This window comes from Muntiacus reevesi, chromosome 5 (assembly GCF_963930625.1).
Source record: "Muntiacus reevesi chromosome 5, mMunRee1.1, whole genome shotgun sequence".
In the NCBI taxonomy this organism is placed as follows: Eukaryota; Metazoa; Chordata; class Mammalia; order Artiodactyla; family Cervidae; genus Muntiacus; species Muntiacus reevesi.
In genome coordinates, this window is record NC_089253.1 from 96739387 (window position 1) to 96753395 (window position 14009).

At 55.4% G+C, this 14009-nt stretch overlaps 1 protein-coding gene across 1 annotated transcript in view; it reads left to right on the top strand.

Annotated features, from left to right (window-relative positions):
- The window catches only part of CFAP74 (cilia and flagella associated protein 74), a 106244-nt gene that overhangs the window by 47582 nt on the left and 44653 nt on the right, over positions 1-14009 (top strand). Inside the window, exons 9-19 of the mRNA XM_065937148.1 lie at positions 2906-3079; positions 3612-3722; positions 4036-4138; positions 4467-4624; positions 5520-5811; positions 6358-6438; positions 6684-6836; positions 8161-8334; positions 8635-8753; positions 11124-11190; positions 11576-11665. Coding sequence (XP_065793220.1) covers positions 2906-3079; positions 3612-3722; positions 4036-4138; positions 4467-4624; positions 5520-5811; positions 6358-6438; positions 6684-6836; positions 8161-8334; positions 8635-8753; positions 11124-11190; positions 11576-11665 — 1522 coding nt within the window. The remainder of the gene's footprint in view (positions 1-2905; positions 3080-3611; positions 3723-4035; positions 4139-4466; positions 4625-5519; positions 5812-6357; positions 6439-6683; positions 6837-8160; positions 8335-8634; positions 8754-11123; positions 11191-11575; positions 11666-14009) is intronic.

Below are 14009 nucleotides of genomic sequence, written 5' to 3' on the forward strand. Positions count from 1 at the left end.
AGTCCAGGCCAGCTGGGGCTGGTGGTGGGGCCTTGAGACAGAGAACCACACTTGGCGCTTGGAAGGGTAGTCAAGACTTCCCTTTTTGTTCAGTGTTTTTCACTTTCTCCACATTTGTTTGAGTTCTTAGGAACCATGAAATCAGCTTCTTCTTCTGATTTTTTTTCCTGCTCTTTGTGCCACCATGGAACAACCAAAATGATTTTTAAATCTTTACGCCTTTTCTACAAGCATCCCCCCAGACCCCACCCCTAGAGAGATGCTCCACCTGGAGCTTGTCCTGGCAGCCCCGCTGTGCGCCAACCAGCATCTGGGCTGCTCCTCCCCCGCCTGGAACACCCCTGGCGGCCCTGCCTTTGTCCACTGTATCGTCCATTTCGTTTTTTAAAGCTTCTAACTTTCGAAAGAATTTCAAGTTTACAGAAGACTTGCAGAAACAGCACAAAGAATCCCCAGTGTCCCCTTCCCCCCATTATCTGGTGACACTTTACAGCAAGAAGGTCCCCCCTGGGGTGGTTACAGAGGGTCGTCCTGCTTACTGTAGGAAAGACCTTCTGACCTCAATATTTCTGAAGATTCCGCCCCCAAAAAGGGCCCCCCAAGTTGCCTTTGTGTGATGTCGCCTCAGGACGGCGGCCTAGGATCCCCCACCTGGTGCCCCCCAACAAGGGTCCTGATGGCCACTGTTCCCTTTTCTGCGGGGGGGAGATTTCAGTCCCTTGATGGAGATGCGGTCTGCAGGGTTCCTTCTGCAGAGCCACGCTTTTCCTGTGGGAACTTGCTGGAACTTGTGGTGCACAGTGTGAGCCTGGACAGCACCTCCCCGCCCCTCTCACGCTCCCGTTTTGCATTTGCTGATGTTTCTCGCTTGAATCGGTTATGATGATGGCTGCCAAAGGGCGATTTTCATTCTTATTTTTTTTGTGTGGCGTGTGGGACCTTAGTTCCCTGATCACCTGTGGTGGGAGCAGAGTCCTCACCACTGGACCGCCAGGGAGGTCCCTTCGAGCAGTTGTCTAATTCTGTGAGTCTTTCTAAGTGTGCGAGTTCTCATCCTACTGTAGAGAGCAATGCTGTCTTCACATCTTTCTGTGTCAGTGCAGACTCTCCAACTTCTTTTCTGCTCAGTGACTTGTTCCTGCTCCGTCTTCATTCGTTTCGATGCTCCCATCATCCCCAGTTTGGCCAGTGGTACCTCTTTCAAGCTGGCTCCCTGTCATTCTTCCAGCACTTTCTGGGGGTAATAACAAGTTCTAGGCTTGCTTGTTTATTGTTTCCCAGCCCTGGACCTGCCAGGTGTGCCCAGAACCTGGTGTCTTGCAGAGAGAATGGTGTTTAGGGATCCAGGGTGGGTACCAGGGGGACCCACTGCTCCAGGCTGTCTTTCATACAGAACTGGGAAGCACATGTTCTTCTGTGCTGAAACAGGAGTTCATGCCTGGAAGTCCAGCTCCAACAAAACCAGAGGCTCACCCTCGTCTCCTGTCTGACCTGTCCTGTCTCTTCTCTGACCTTCAGAGGCTCACCCTCGTCTCCCGTCTGATCTGTCCTGTCTCTTCTCTGACGTTCAGAAACTTGTCACTCATCTTCCTCTGTGTTTTCACTCATTTCTCCTCCCACCAAGTGCCAGTCTGCTGACCATGCCAGCTGCCTGCTCCTCAGGCCCTGACCGAGGGAGCCCAGCTGCCTGCCCCTCCTCATGTGGGCGTGGCCAATGCCCACATACTTTCTTACTAATCAGCTAAGGTCTAATTTACATGCAAGAAAACACACATCAGATGTCCCCTCGTGCGTCCCATCCGTTAGCAGCACCGGCCCCAGCGATCATGGGTGTCCTCCTCCCCACCTCATTAGGTGTGCAGACCCTCCAGTGTTTACTGCCTTGCGCCCACTCCTCCTCCCTACACAGCAGCCACAAGGCACCTCCCTTCATGGCTGCAGAGTCCACTGCCGTTTGCGTCACGGCTAAACAGGGCCGCCCAGGCCTCTCCTGGCTCCCGTCGGAAGCCCGCCCAGTTCCATGACCCAGTCATGTCCCCCTTGGACAGCATAGTGGCCCCTCTGTCCTCTGGTGCAGTCATCAGCTTCAGTTTCCAGCTCCATGGCCTCATTGTTGGTTCTTCCTCGGACGTTGCTCCGTGGGCACCAAGCCTTCATAAATAGATCTGTCCACTGCTTGGTGCTTCCCTGAGCCAGCCACCACCTCTGGGTCAGTGTGTCCAAGCCTGTGCCCACGGCAGCCACACCGGGGGTGTCACATGCTGACCCCTGGCAGCTGTCTCCCAGGCCTGTGACCAACCAGAAGTCACCCTTGAACCTGTACTCAGGGGGATGTGCCTTCAGGGCCCTCGGTGTTGCTGCTGGAGTCTGTGTGCCCACAATCAAGGGCACCTCAGGCCACAGGGATGTCGACGAGCCCCCCAACTCGCAGTGTGGGCTGAGTGTGGGCAGGCCACAGAGCAAGTGTCAGCTGTCCCCAAGGCCGTCCTCCAGGGGTGCGCATGTGCCACTCCATCTGGAGCGCCGTGGGCACGCCTGACTTTGGGGGTTGGGAGCTCAGACAGAGTCACTCACTGTCCCCGAGCACCTGCTGAGTGCCAGACCCTGATCCCAGCACTTAGGGGTTGATCCCAGCACTTAGGTGTCGTCAGTGAGTAAAACCCCAGGACACCTGCTGCGAGGAGCCTGTATCATGGGGGGTGGTGGGGCATGGTAAGAGGCAGGTAAGAGGGTAGGCGCCATGTGGTGGGGCCTCTGCTCCCCTGCACCCAGAGAGCAGAGCTGCAGGTGGCAGGGGCCCGGGTGTCATCGGCCAGATGCAGTGCCACATCCCCGGAGTGGCCACAGCTCAGAGGGACAGCCCAGTCTCCCACTCCTGGCTGACGTGAACACCCCCGCCTGCCAGGAGCGCCCTGTGGCAGATCGAGGTCCAGGAAGGGCAGCTGGAGGACGCCCGCAAGTCAGCCCAGGAGGAGGCTGCAGCCGCCAGGAGAGGCCTTCAGGAGCGGGCAGCCAAGCAGCTGCACCGGGAGATGGGGGCCTCGAGGAAAGCAGAGCGGAACCGGCTGCTGCGGGCCCGGTGGGTCCAGGCCTGGGGTCCTGCCTGCCCCCTCCCCTGCCTGCCCGCCCAGGCCCACCCTCCCAGCCCTGGCCAGAGTGGCTGGAGCCATGCTCACTCCCTGACCTGACAGTGGCTTCCTCCTGGACACCCAGCCATTTTCTCTGCTCTGGCCACTCTTTCAGCCCATCCTCCCTGAGGCCTGACACTGCCCACTCCCCAGGGGCAGCCTCTTCTGAGCACAGAGCAGGAGGACAAGGTGTGCCACAGGCCAGGGGGCCCGACCTCCCACCCGAGGGGGTCCCTGTCCCCCATCCCACCTTCACAGGTTTCCTCCAGCTTCCACTCTACCTGTCACCAGATCTCCTGCTTCCGTGGAATCTAAGCCCATGGACACCTGCGGGGTCCCTATATCCCTGCCCCCGTCATGCACAGTGCAGGGTCCTCCCTCATGCATTTGGCCTCAGTCCCCTCCAGGTCTGTACAGCACGTGTTCCTGTCCCCCCTTCTCCACAGCACATGTTCTCATCCTTCCCACCCCCTGCCCCTGCAGGAGATGCGTGCACCTGCAGAAGGAGCTTGGACTCCGGCAGCAGAAGCTGGTGGAGGAGGCCCAGAAGAACCACCGGAAGGCCCTGAGGTTCCTGAAGGCCTCATTGGGGAAGTACGTCTTTCCTTCTCCCCAATCTCCATGTGTCCGCCTCACCCCCGCCAAGGGCAAGCCTGAGAAAGTGGGTCACTTGCCTTTATGTTGAAATTCTCTTGATTTTATCATTGAACCCTCACGTCATCTGTGTTTTCAGTTTTGAGCTGACAGCTGCTGTTTTCAGACAAGGACTGGTCTAGAGAAATTGATCTCACCATTTTCTCGCGACTCATGTGCAGCCCAGCTCTCTTTCCCGCTTGCACTTGACTGTTTCCTTGGGGCTTCTCCCAGCCTTGAGGCTGCTCAAGTGGTGACCAGGCCCTCCCTTCAGGATCCGCGAGCAGGAGCAGAAGGAGGAGCTGGAGACCCGAGAGCACGTGCGCAGGCGCATGGACGCAGTGCTGGCCCTGAAGAACAGTATCTCTGCCAACCGGGTAGGAGCCCTTCCAGGATCCAGGCAGGACTGCATGCGCCCACCTACCCTTGGACAGCCTCTCAGGCTCAGCATGCTGTGTGCTGGGGTCGCAGGCCTTCCTGGGGAAAGTGGAGTCTGGGAGTCAGTTAGGCCAGGGATGTGAGAAGGGATCTGCAAGGGAAGCCCTGGAGGATTTTCAGGAGAGGCAACTGGGGGTGCGGGAGGAGCGGTGGTGACATCCTCAACACCTGTGTCTCTAGTACAGTGTAAGGTCACCCACCCCATAAGTTCCAGTGTGCCCACATACACCTGCAGACGGTGGAGCCTCCATGTTCTCCTTTCCCAAGGAAACACTCCGGAAATTTCAAGCGTGGGGCCAGGCCAAGACAGAGCTGGCAGAACAGAAGGCCCAGGCCGAGAAGAAGGCGATCCTGGCCCAAGGTGGGGACGCCTTCAAGCACCTGTGCCATCAGCGCAGGCGCCAGGAGTTGGAGGCCCAGAACCGGTGAGCATGCTGGGGGCACCTCAGGACTGCAGGGGCACTTCTGCCACAACCAGTGAGGCTGCCTCTCATCCTGCATCTCCCCTCCACCCCCACCCCATGCGAGGTACCTTTCCTGGGCCTCAGATAACAGCCCCTCCTGACTCTGCCACCAGGCATGCCCCCATGACGAGTGGCTCACTCCTTTGTCTCTGCACGCCACACCCCCCACCGGCCCTCTCCTCCCTCCTGGAAGGCAAGGGTAACCTGGGCTCATTTTTTGGTCTCAGGTGCTCAGTGATGCCTCGGTCCATGCTGCACTCCATCATCCCCCAGAACCCCTGGACCTTCAAGGTCCCCATTCACAGGTCCCCAGGCTGCACCTGCTCTGAGAGAAAAGGGCCCTCTGGAGGGCTTCCCAAGATGCTAGAGCTAGTTCGCAGCTCTCCCACCTCAGCCCAGCGTTGCACACTAGGCTCTGTGTCTCCTCTTCCTGCTGGAGGCTCATCCCTTCCCCCCGCTTCCTACCCCCACCCGTTGTGGTCACTGTTAGCATCTGCCCACCTGTGACCTCCTGGTCCTGCTGCTAGGAGTGTTCCCTAGTCATACCATCGCCCCACCTGCAGGAGTCCCAGGGTCGGGGAGGAGCTCCTCAGCATCTGAGGCTCTCAGTCCTGACACGTGGGAGGGACAAGTGAGGAGCAGCACCCTCCCACCCAAGGCTGCCCTGGTCTGAGCCTCAGCTGGGCCCCAGCAGCCTGGGGACTAGGAGAGCGGGGACACAAGAGCCCAAGTTTGGCGCCCCGGGTCTCTGGCCCAGCCGCCCTTGTGCCTCCTCATCTACTCCCCTGGAGCCCAGTGGGCCCAGCCTCTCGGGTCGGGGGTGCCTGGCTCTCGGCCCAGACAGCATTCCCTGCAGTGCCTTCGAGGAGGAGCAGAAGCGCAGGAAACAGGAGATTGTGAGTCGGCTCTTGAAGGAGGAGACTGTGGAGGACCGGAGGAGGCCACGGCCCGAGCCCCCCAGACCCACAGGCCAGCGGAGCCTGAGGGACCAGACCTGGAGCTACGTGGCCACCTTCTGCGATGGGCAGAGTACAGAGGCCCCGCCCTGCTGTCCCCTGGTGAGCAGATGCCCTGGCAGCACAGGATCGTGCCTGCCAGCCAAGATCAGCACCATGGAGAGCGCCCTGGCCCCAGGACCTTTCCTCCCGGTGCTTGCATCTGATGGCCCACCCCCACCACCAGGGATATGGATAGCCTTGAGGCTCCTTCCCAAGGCAGGCAGGGTGGCAGCCTCCCCTGGTGACAGCGCAGGTACAGGCAGGCAGCCCCGGTCTCTGGTGCCTCACCCACCTGGGAGGCAGACCCCACAGCCATGCGTACCCTAAACAGGACAGTCTTCCGCCGCCTTACATGTGTACCGTGTCGGTGACCTGCTTAACTGTGCCTGAAGATGTGGGACAGGGATCTCGGGGCCCTGTCCTGAGCCCGGGTGGTTCTTCCACTTCTGCCCTGTGCACCCCCAACCTGAAGGCCTAGCTCACTGGCTCCAACAAGGGTGCTGCCGGCTGAGCCCCCAGGCTTCTTTGCGTGTTGTCCCCCCGAGGTCTGCACTCTTCTCAGTTCGCCTCTCTGCCCTGCTGTCCTGGGCAGCGCCCACCTGCACCTCCTGCTGCCTCCTCCCTGTTGTCTCATACCTGCCAACCACCCAGAGTGCTCCTGCTCTTCTCCACGGGGGGCCTTTCTCTCACCTGCAGCAACCTCAACCTCCACCTTCATCCCTATTCCAGCCTGATGTCCCTGGACAGAGGCCAGGTCCAGCCCAAGAGCAGATAAAGGTCTGTGAAGGGGATTCCGGCACGTATGTGGGCCCCGGAGAAAGGCTTTCATGATTTGTAGACACTTGTATTTTAAATGGAAGTGACAAATGATGTGTGCTCTGGTCTCCAATGTAGAGTGAGGCCTGGGGTCCGGGGGTCCTCCTTCCCATCTGTGTGTGAGGGGCCTGGGGTCCTGGGGGTCCTCCTCCCATCAGCGTGTTCTCTTTTCTAGAATGAGCCGTGTCTTTCTCCCCCAACTCCAGGAGAACAGGCCCAGATCCTACCAGTCCTCTCCACTGCTGACGGCCATCTCCAGTGAGTCTGTCCAGGGGGACGGGAGCAGCCTCGGCGGGGAGGACACACTGGCTTGGCCGGAGATCCCTGGGCTCTGGAAGGAGGACTACAAGCCTTTCCAGGTAGCTCCTCGGACACAGACACAGCCCCATCTCCCCTACCCACCCTGACCCTGTCCTGGTGACTGCTGGGGCCTCGCTCATGGATGCTGCTCCGTGGCTCCTCCTGACTGCCTCTCTCCCCCATAGCACACAGGCCAGCAGGGGCCGCACACAGCAGGTGCAGGCTGGGGCTCGGGGTGGGGGAGTGAGCCCTGATTCCTGCACTTACCACTGGGAAACCTGTGGCTGGAAGGCCTGCTCACACTTCCTTTGACAGCCTTCTGTCCAGGGCAGTGGTCATCCCAGCAAGCATAGCTCCATGAGCCACGAAATTGGCAAGTGTCCAGTGCACGCAGCAGGATGCTGACCCCAGCTCTGTTTCTGGCCACCCGGGAGGGCATCGGCCTTATCTGTGGGCAAACTCATTCCCATCATTCTGAGGGCCACGCCATTTGATTCTGCTGGTTCTGAGGAGGCCTGGCTGACTGGGCCGGAGCTGGGCACTATCCCACTCAGACTTGCCCACTGCACAGGGGTCACCGGTCAGCAGGCCAGCTTCCATCCAGGGGTAAGAAGGCAGGAGGGTACCAGTCCCTGGGTCAGCCCCGGCACCAGAGCCAGGCCCCCAGAAGCTCCCTCTCTAAATCACTGAGACTTGTCAAGGCCGCACCTTTGTGCCACTTGAAAAAAATGTTGCTCCCTGTAGAAACTTTCAAAAACTTTTTCTTGGCCTGATTTTAAAATGCTTTCGAACTGTAGTAGTGGAGAATACTTTTGAGAGTCCCTTGGACTGCAAGGAGATCAAACCAATCAGTCCTAAAGGAAATCAACCCTGAATATTCATTGGAAGAACTGATGTTGAAACTCCAGTACTTTGGCCAATTGATGTGAAGAGCTGACTAACTGGAAAAGACCCTGATGCTGGGAAAGATTGAGGGCAGGAGGAGAAGGGGACAACAGAGGACGAGATACATGGATGGCATCACTGACTCAATGAACATGAGTTTGAGCAAACTCTGGAAGATGGTGAAGGACAGGGAAGCCTAGTGTGCTACAGTCCATGGGGTCGCAAAGAGTGGGACACGACTGAGCAACTGAACAACAACAAAAAATCTAGAAACCCCCCCTCTGCCATTATTATCCAGAAATCCTCTAGGTCATGGATGGCTCTACTCGGCCTCTTGTCCCCCACCCCACCACCTTGGATGTGGCATGCCCCCCTCCCCATGTGGCTCCCTCTCCGCCCCATGTGGCCTCAGTGACCCTGGCTGTTCATGTCTCTCACTCCCCAGCTGCCCTCAGGGAGGCCTGGCCAGGCTTTTCAGATGGCCCTGTCAATCCCCAGGTAGCCAAGGAGGACGCGGACCAGAAGCCGGTGGGCGGAACAAAGATGGACAGGGACATCCTGGCGCGGACGGTGCAACGGCTACGCAGTGGGCTGATCCACAAACAGGTGGCATCAGGGCGTGAGTTCAGAGGGTGCCCCTTCAACAGCAAGCCCAAGTTCATCCACTTCAAGGTGAGCCCAGGGTCCCAGTACGTGTCCTCACCTGGGACCGAGGGTGACAGGGTCCCAGGAGGGCACTTGTCCTAGGGAGGCTGGGACGTCACAACTTCCAGTCCCCCTGGAGGAGCCAGGCACCACCCAACCCTTTGCTGGGGGACCCACACCCGCTGGTTCCCAGGCACCCCCTTCCTGCCCGAGGCGGAGGTCCTGGGAGAACAGGGAGATGTCCTGGTCTCCCAGGCATGGCTGTCAGGTGCCAAGAAGCAGCCACCAGAGAGCTTTGCATATTAACTTTTCACTCGCTTTTCCTAGGACTTTGATGTCGGCAAAGTGTACAAGAAGAAGATCACACTGATCAACGCCACCTACACGATTAACTACTGCAAGCTGGTGGGCGTGGAGGAGAGCCTGCAGGACTTCGTCCACGTGGAGTAGGCATTGGGGCAGCCATGGGTGGGGCCTTAGTCCCTGCAGCTGCTCCCAGAGCCTCTTTGTTTGAACCACACTTGGGGCCCGCGGGAGTTTTCTGAAGGGTCTCCGCCCCTTCCTCAGGCCAGCCCTGTTTTCCCTGATGAATGGCTTGACATTTCCTCCTGTGTTTTGAGGTCAGTGGCTCTGAGTGAGAGCTCCCTGGGGAGCCTCCTGCCTCGTAAAGAGAAAAGCCTTTTTATTTCAGGACTGTGTACTTGAACTCTGTTTAAATTTTCAGTCTGCTCCAGAGTTTCAGATTTCTTCTCTTGAGACCCTGCTGATGCCTGAGTCGAATCCTCTTGTCTGTGATCCCTTTTGGTCCCTGGAATCCTCTCTTCCTTCCTATTTTGTTTTTCCTCATTTTCCTCATAACGACCGTTACTGTATCTCTCTGCACGGCCCTCTTCTCTTCTGCTCTTTAAGCATTTTGACTTCTTCGTTAAGGGTTTTTTCTCCTCCCCCTCCTGGCTTCTGCTGCTCCTCCTCGTCATCAGTGGGGAGGTCCCCCGGGCTCTAAGGACCCAGGTCTGCGTGGCCTCTGCTGTGTGAGAGCTGCAGCCTCCGAGGCCCTGCCCGCTGCCCGCGGTGCCTTCTGGGGCTGTGCCACTGGCCGGGGCTCTGGTCAGTCTCCCCACTGGACTCGCTGTCCATTCTGTGCGGCTTGTGAGCCAGACGCAGGATCTTCACTCCTTTTTCTGTCTTCCCTTGTTCCATGTTTATCACCAGCGTGTCCTCCACTGTCCGGGCATGGTGACAGCGGGGCTTTCCCGTGTGGCTAGCTCTCCCTGTGAATCTGTGGTTTCTGGAGGAGTGGGTGGGGGTGCACCGTCGGTTGGTCACCCTCCCCAGCCTGGATCAGGAACATTTAATGGGCAGGCAGCATTTTCTCTCAACACCACGAGGATAGTCCTCTCTGTCTGCTGGCTTATGCTGTTGCTATTGGAAGTCAGCTTTCCGGCCAGTCCCCTGTCTTCATAGGTTATCCAGCCTCCTCTGATTGCCGTGAGGTCGCTGGGCCCTTGGGGTCCAACTTGTCCACCACCATATCTGCTATGGATCGCTGTCTCCTAGAGTCGCTTAGAACTCCCTGTGCTTCCTGGTCAGGCTCTGCCAACAATTGTGGACATCCCTCCACCCTGGCCCTTCATACACTGTCCCCATCCATCCTCATGGACCGGCCCTCTGTGTGCTTGACTTGAAACCTGTCTGCTCTGCACCACCACACTTCCTGACACCTGTATCACACCGCCTCCCCCCTCCCCTTCACCGTTATCTCTCTGAGCAAGTTTCTGGGGTCTGTCCCTTCATTCACTTTTTCTCTCTTTGATGGTATCTAATCGGCCATTGAAATTGCTAATTTCATTTCCAATTCCAGTTGCCATATTCCTCATTTCTGAAAGTCCCAAGCTGTTTTTCAGATGAGCTGATATTTCTGGTTCTTTTCTCCTGTCTGTAAAAGTCTCCTTTCAGTAATTCTACCGCCTGAGGTCCTGGGGTCTGGCCCTGCCCCCTGCCATGTCCCTGTCGGTTTGTGCGCAGCTTTCAGGTCTGGGCTTTGACCCACCCACTGGCGAGATGCCATTCTGGGACTCTGTTAGTCTGACACCAGAACACTTCCCTCGCAACATGAGGAGCTCAGGTCTGCTTCTGCCTTGAGTCCCTGGGACGCTGAAGGGGCTCAAGCCAGCCAGAGACAGATTTTAATATTAAGTTTTTGCTTGTGTTTTCTAAGCAAAGTACAAGAGGTAAAATCCAACCTTGTGAAAATGCACCTTGTGTTTTGTGTTAGCAATTTTGTGGGGGGCTCCTTTTTTTCAAATTCAAAGTCCTTCCAGAATCACTGTGAACATGGGGCTGTTTTCCTGATGCTTTTACTTGAAGTGAGGCTCGGATGGCTCCAGTTGAATGCAGCGCCTTCAGTCCCAGCTCCCTGCCTGGCTCACAGCCCCTCACCTTGAAACCAAAGTCCTAGACCCTTGGTTCCAGGCCTGGCTCATGCCCCCAGGGAACCATGACTGCTGCTCACCCCACAGCATCTGCACCCTCTGGGACTGGCCCCTCCTTCCGTCCCTCCTTCCCTTTCCCCTCCCCCTCCCCTCCTTCCCTCCCTCCTCTCTCCCTCCCTTCCCACAACTGACTCTCAGATGTCCCTGAAGCTTCTCCTGTGGACTGAACCCCAGGGAGGCAGCAGGGACTCAGCCCCCAGGACAGGGCAAGAAGGAGGTTCTTGACGGCCTGCCCCGGCACTGGCTATCTGGGACAGTGGCTCTAGCCCAGCTGTGGTCCGTGAGGGTAGGAGGCTCAGCCCTGCTCCATTGTTGTTCCTGCAGCTTTGACCCCCCAGGCCCGCTATCAGCTGGCATGTCCTGCGAAGTGCTTGTCACCTTCAAGCCCATGGTGAGTGTCAGTCCAAAAACCAAGCTGTTGAAAAAGGGGTTTTCTACCATTTCGAGAGGGTGGTGGGTGGAATTGGGGTCTCCGCTGCCCCAGGCTCCACAGGATGTTGTGATGGAGGAAGGACACGCTGCAATGCAGAGGGAGTGACGTGGCCTCCACTTGGCTAATTTCCCAAACATGCTGGAGACTCTTCCTCAGCTCAGACAGGGTGACACAGAGACCCTTCTGCATCCCTGGGCAGCAAGTGTGACCGCTGCTGCCCACGGGTCCAGTGGGATGGGCTGCAGGCCCCTCCCTTAGGCAGCAGTGGGGGGTGGGTTGTCCAGATAGCACGTGTCACACGGAAGCTGCAAATGTGTGGGTGGTCGGGGATTTTATTTTTTAGATAAACAAAGATCTGGAAGGAAATGTCTCGTTTCTGGCTCAGACAGGCAGATTTTCTGTTCCACTGAAATGTTCAACAAAGAAATGCTCTGTGAGTTTGTGCTGAGCATCGGGGGTGTGGGGGGAGGGTGGGTCTGAGGCTGCTGTCTGGGGAAGTGGGTACCCACGCCCATGTTGCAAACATTCAGAGAGTCTGCGTAGGGCAGCACCCAGCTTGCAGGACCCCCGGGTCAGAGGAGACCCTCGGACTCATCTCAGGCGACCTGCTCCTCCCAAAAGCTCTGTGGTGTCACCTGATGGGTTTCTTTTGTAAACTATAGTCACCATGTAGCTCTCACATCCCCAGAGCTTGTAACTGGAGCTCGTGCCTTCTGATCCCTCTACCCATTCTACCACCCACACCCCCGCCTCTGGAACCACTTCTGGTTATTTTTTTTTGGTATCTGTGAGCTCCATTTTTTTTCAGATTCCACTGTAAGTGTAATCATACAGTACCCATCTTTTCTACCTGACTTATTTCACATGTCATAATGCCATTAACATTGTCCCAAACGGCAAGGTTTCCTTTTTGTGGCTGAATAATATTCCATTTTATATGCACCACAATTTCATTTCTTTATCCATTCATCTGTTGATAGACACTTAGGTTGCTTTCACGTCTTGGCTTTTGTAAATAGTGCTACAGTGAATATGAGCATGCAGACAACTCTTCTGATGATACTGGTTTCATTCATTTGGATGAATATCCAGAACTGGGATCACTGAGTCATATTGTAATTCTGTTTTTATTTATTTGAGGAGTCTCCATACTGTTCTCCACAGTGGCTGCACCGATTTACATTCCTACCAGCAGTGCACGAGGTTCCTTTTTCTCCACATCCATGCCAGCACTTATTACTTCTTTCTTTTTGATAATAGCTATTCTAATGGTATGGCTTCCCTGGTGGTTCAGTGGTAAAGAATCTGCCTGCTAATGCAGGACACATGGAGATGCAGGGTTGATCCCTGGGTAGGGAAGACCCCCTGGAGAAGGAAGTGGCAATCCACTGCAGTATTCTTGCCTGGGAAATCCCATGGACAGAGAAGCCTGGCAGGCTACAGTCCTTGGGGTTGCAAAGAGTCAGACACAACTCAGTGATTAAACAGCAACAACATTCTAACAGTACAAGACAGCACGGAGCTGTGGTTTTGATTTGCATTTCCCTGATGATCAGTGATGCTTTCATGAGGACCTTTCATGTGCACGTTGGCCATTTGTATGTCTTGTTTGGAAAAATATCTATTCAATTCCTCTGCCTATTTTTAAATCATATTGGTTGGGTAGGTTTGTTTTTTTGCTATTCAGTTGTGTGAATTCTTTACATATTTTGGATATCAACCGCTTATCAATGTGATTTGTAATGATTTTCTCCCATTCCATGAGCTGCTGTTTCATTTTGTTTGTAATCTCCTTTGTTACATGGAATTGATATTTTCTTTTAATTAAGAAAATTTTCGTATTAAAGAAAAGCAGAAAGAATGCAGTGTGTATCCATATAGTCACTTCCTGAATCTAGTCACTGTCAATATTTGCCATGGTCACTTCTTCTGTCTATCTCTCTTGCTTACCTGGTCCACTTCAGAATGAATCAGCAATTTCCTAATTTTCAACAACTATCCTTATAAAACATCAACATCTCTTGGAGAAGGAAATGGCAACCCACTCCAGCATTGTTGCCTGGAGAATCCCATGGACAGAGGAGCCTGGCAGGCTGTAGTCCATGGGGTCGCAAGAGTCGGACACGACTGAGCGACTAAACCACCACCACCATAGAACAGAGCTGCCACGAATAACAGGGCCAAGTGCAAAAGCACCCTTGGTGGCGGGTCCAAACTACCCAACGGGGTTTCTTGTGGGGTCTCGGGCCTCTTATGTGGTCAGCTGGCCTCGGGTGCAGTCAGCCTCTCATCGCTAACCAAAAAAAAGAAAAAAGAAATTTAAAAAATCATCATCTCAAATAAAATTAACCACATCCCTAGTCATCACCTCCCACCCAGTCCACATTCAGATGTACTGAGTTGTCCCCAAACCACCTTCTACAACTGTGGTTTTTTGAGCTGAGGTACAATCAAGCTCACATATTGCATTTGATTATTATGCTCTTAAGTCTCTTTTCTTTAAGGCTTTAATTCTAGTCAAATACACACCTAGACATGATATATGTAGGAAGTGCCATGGACAGAGGAGCCTGGCAGGCTTTAGTCCATGGGGTCAAAACAACTGGACACGGCTTAGTGACTACACCACCACCAGCAACACACATGGCATAGATATACCACCTTAACTGCCTGTAAGTGCACAGCCCAGGGTTATTACATACATTCACAGTGCTGTGAGCCCTCACCACTATCTGTCTCAGAGTCTCCATCTTGCAAAACTAGAGCTCTTCTTATTA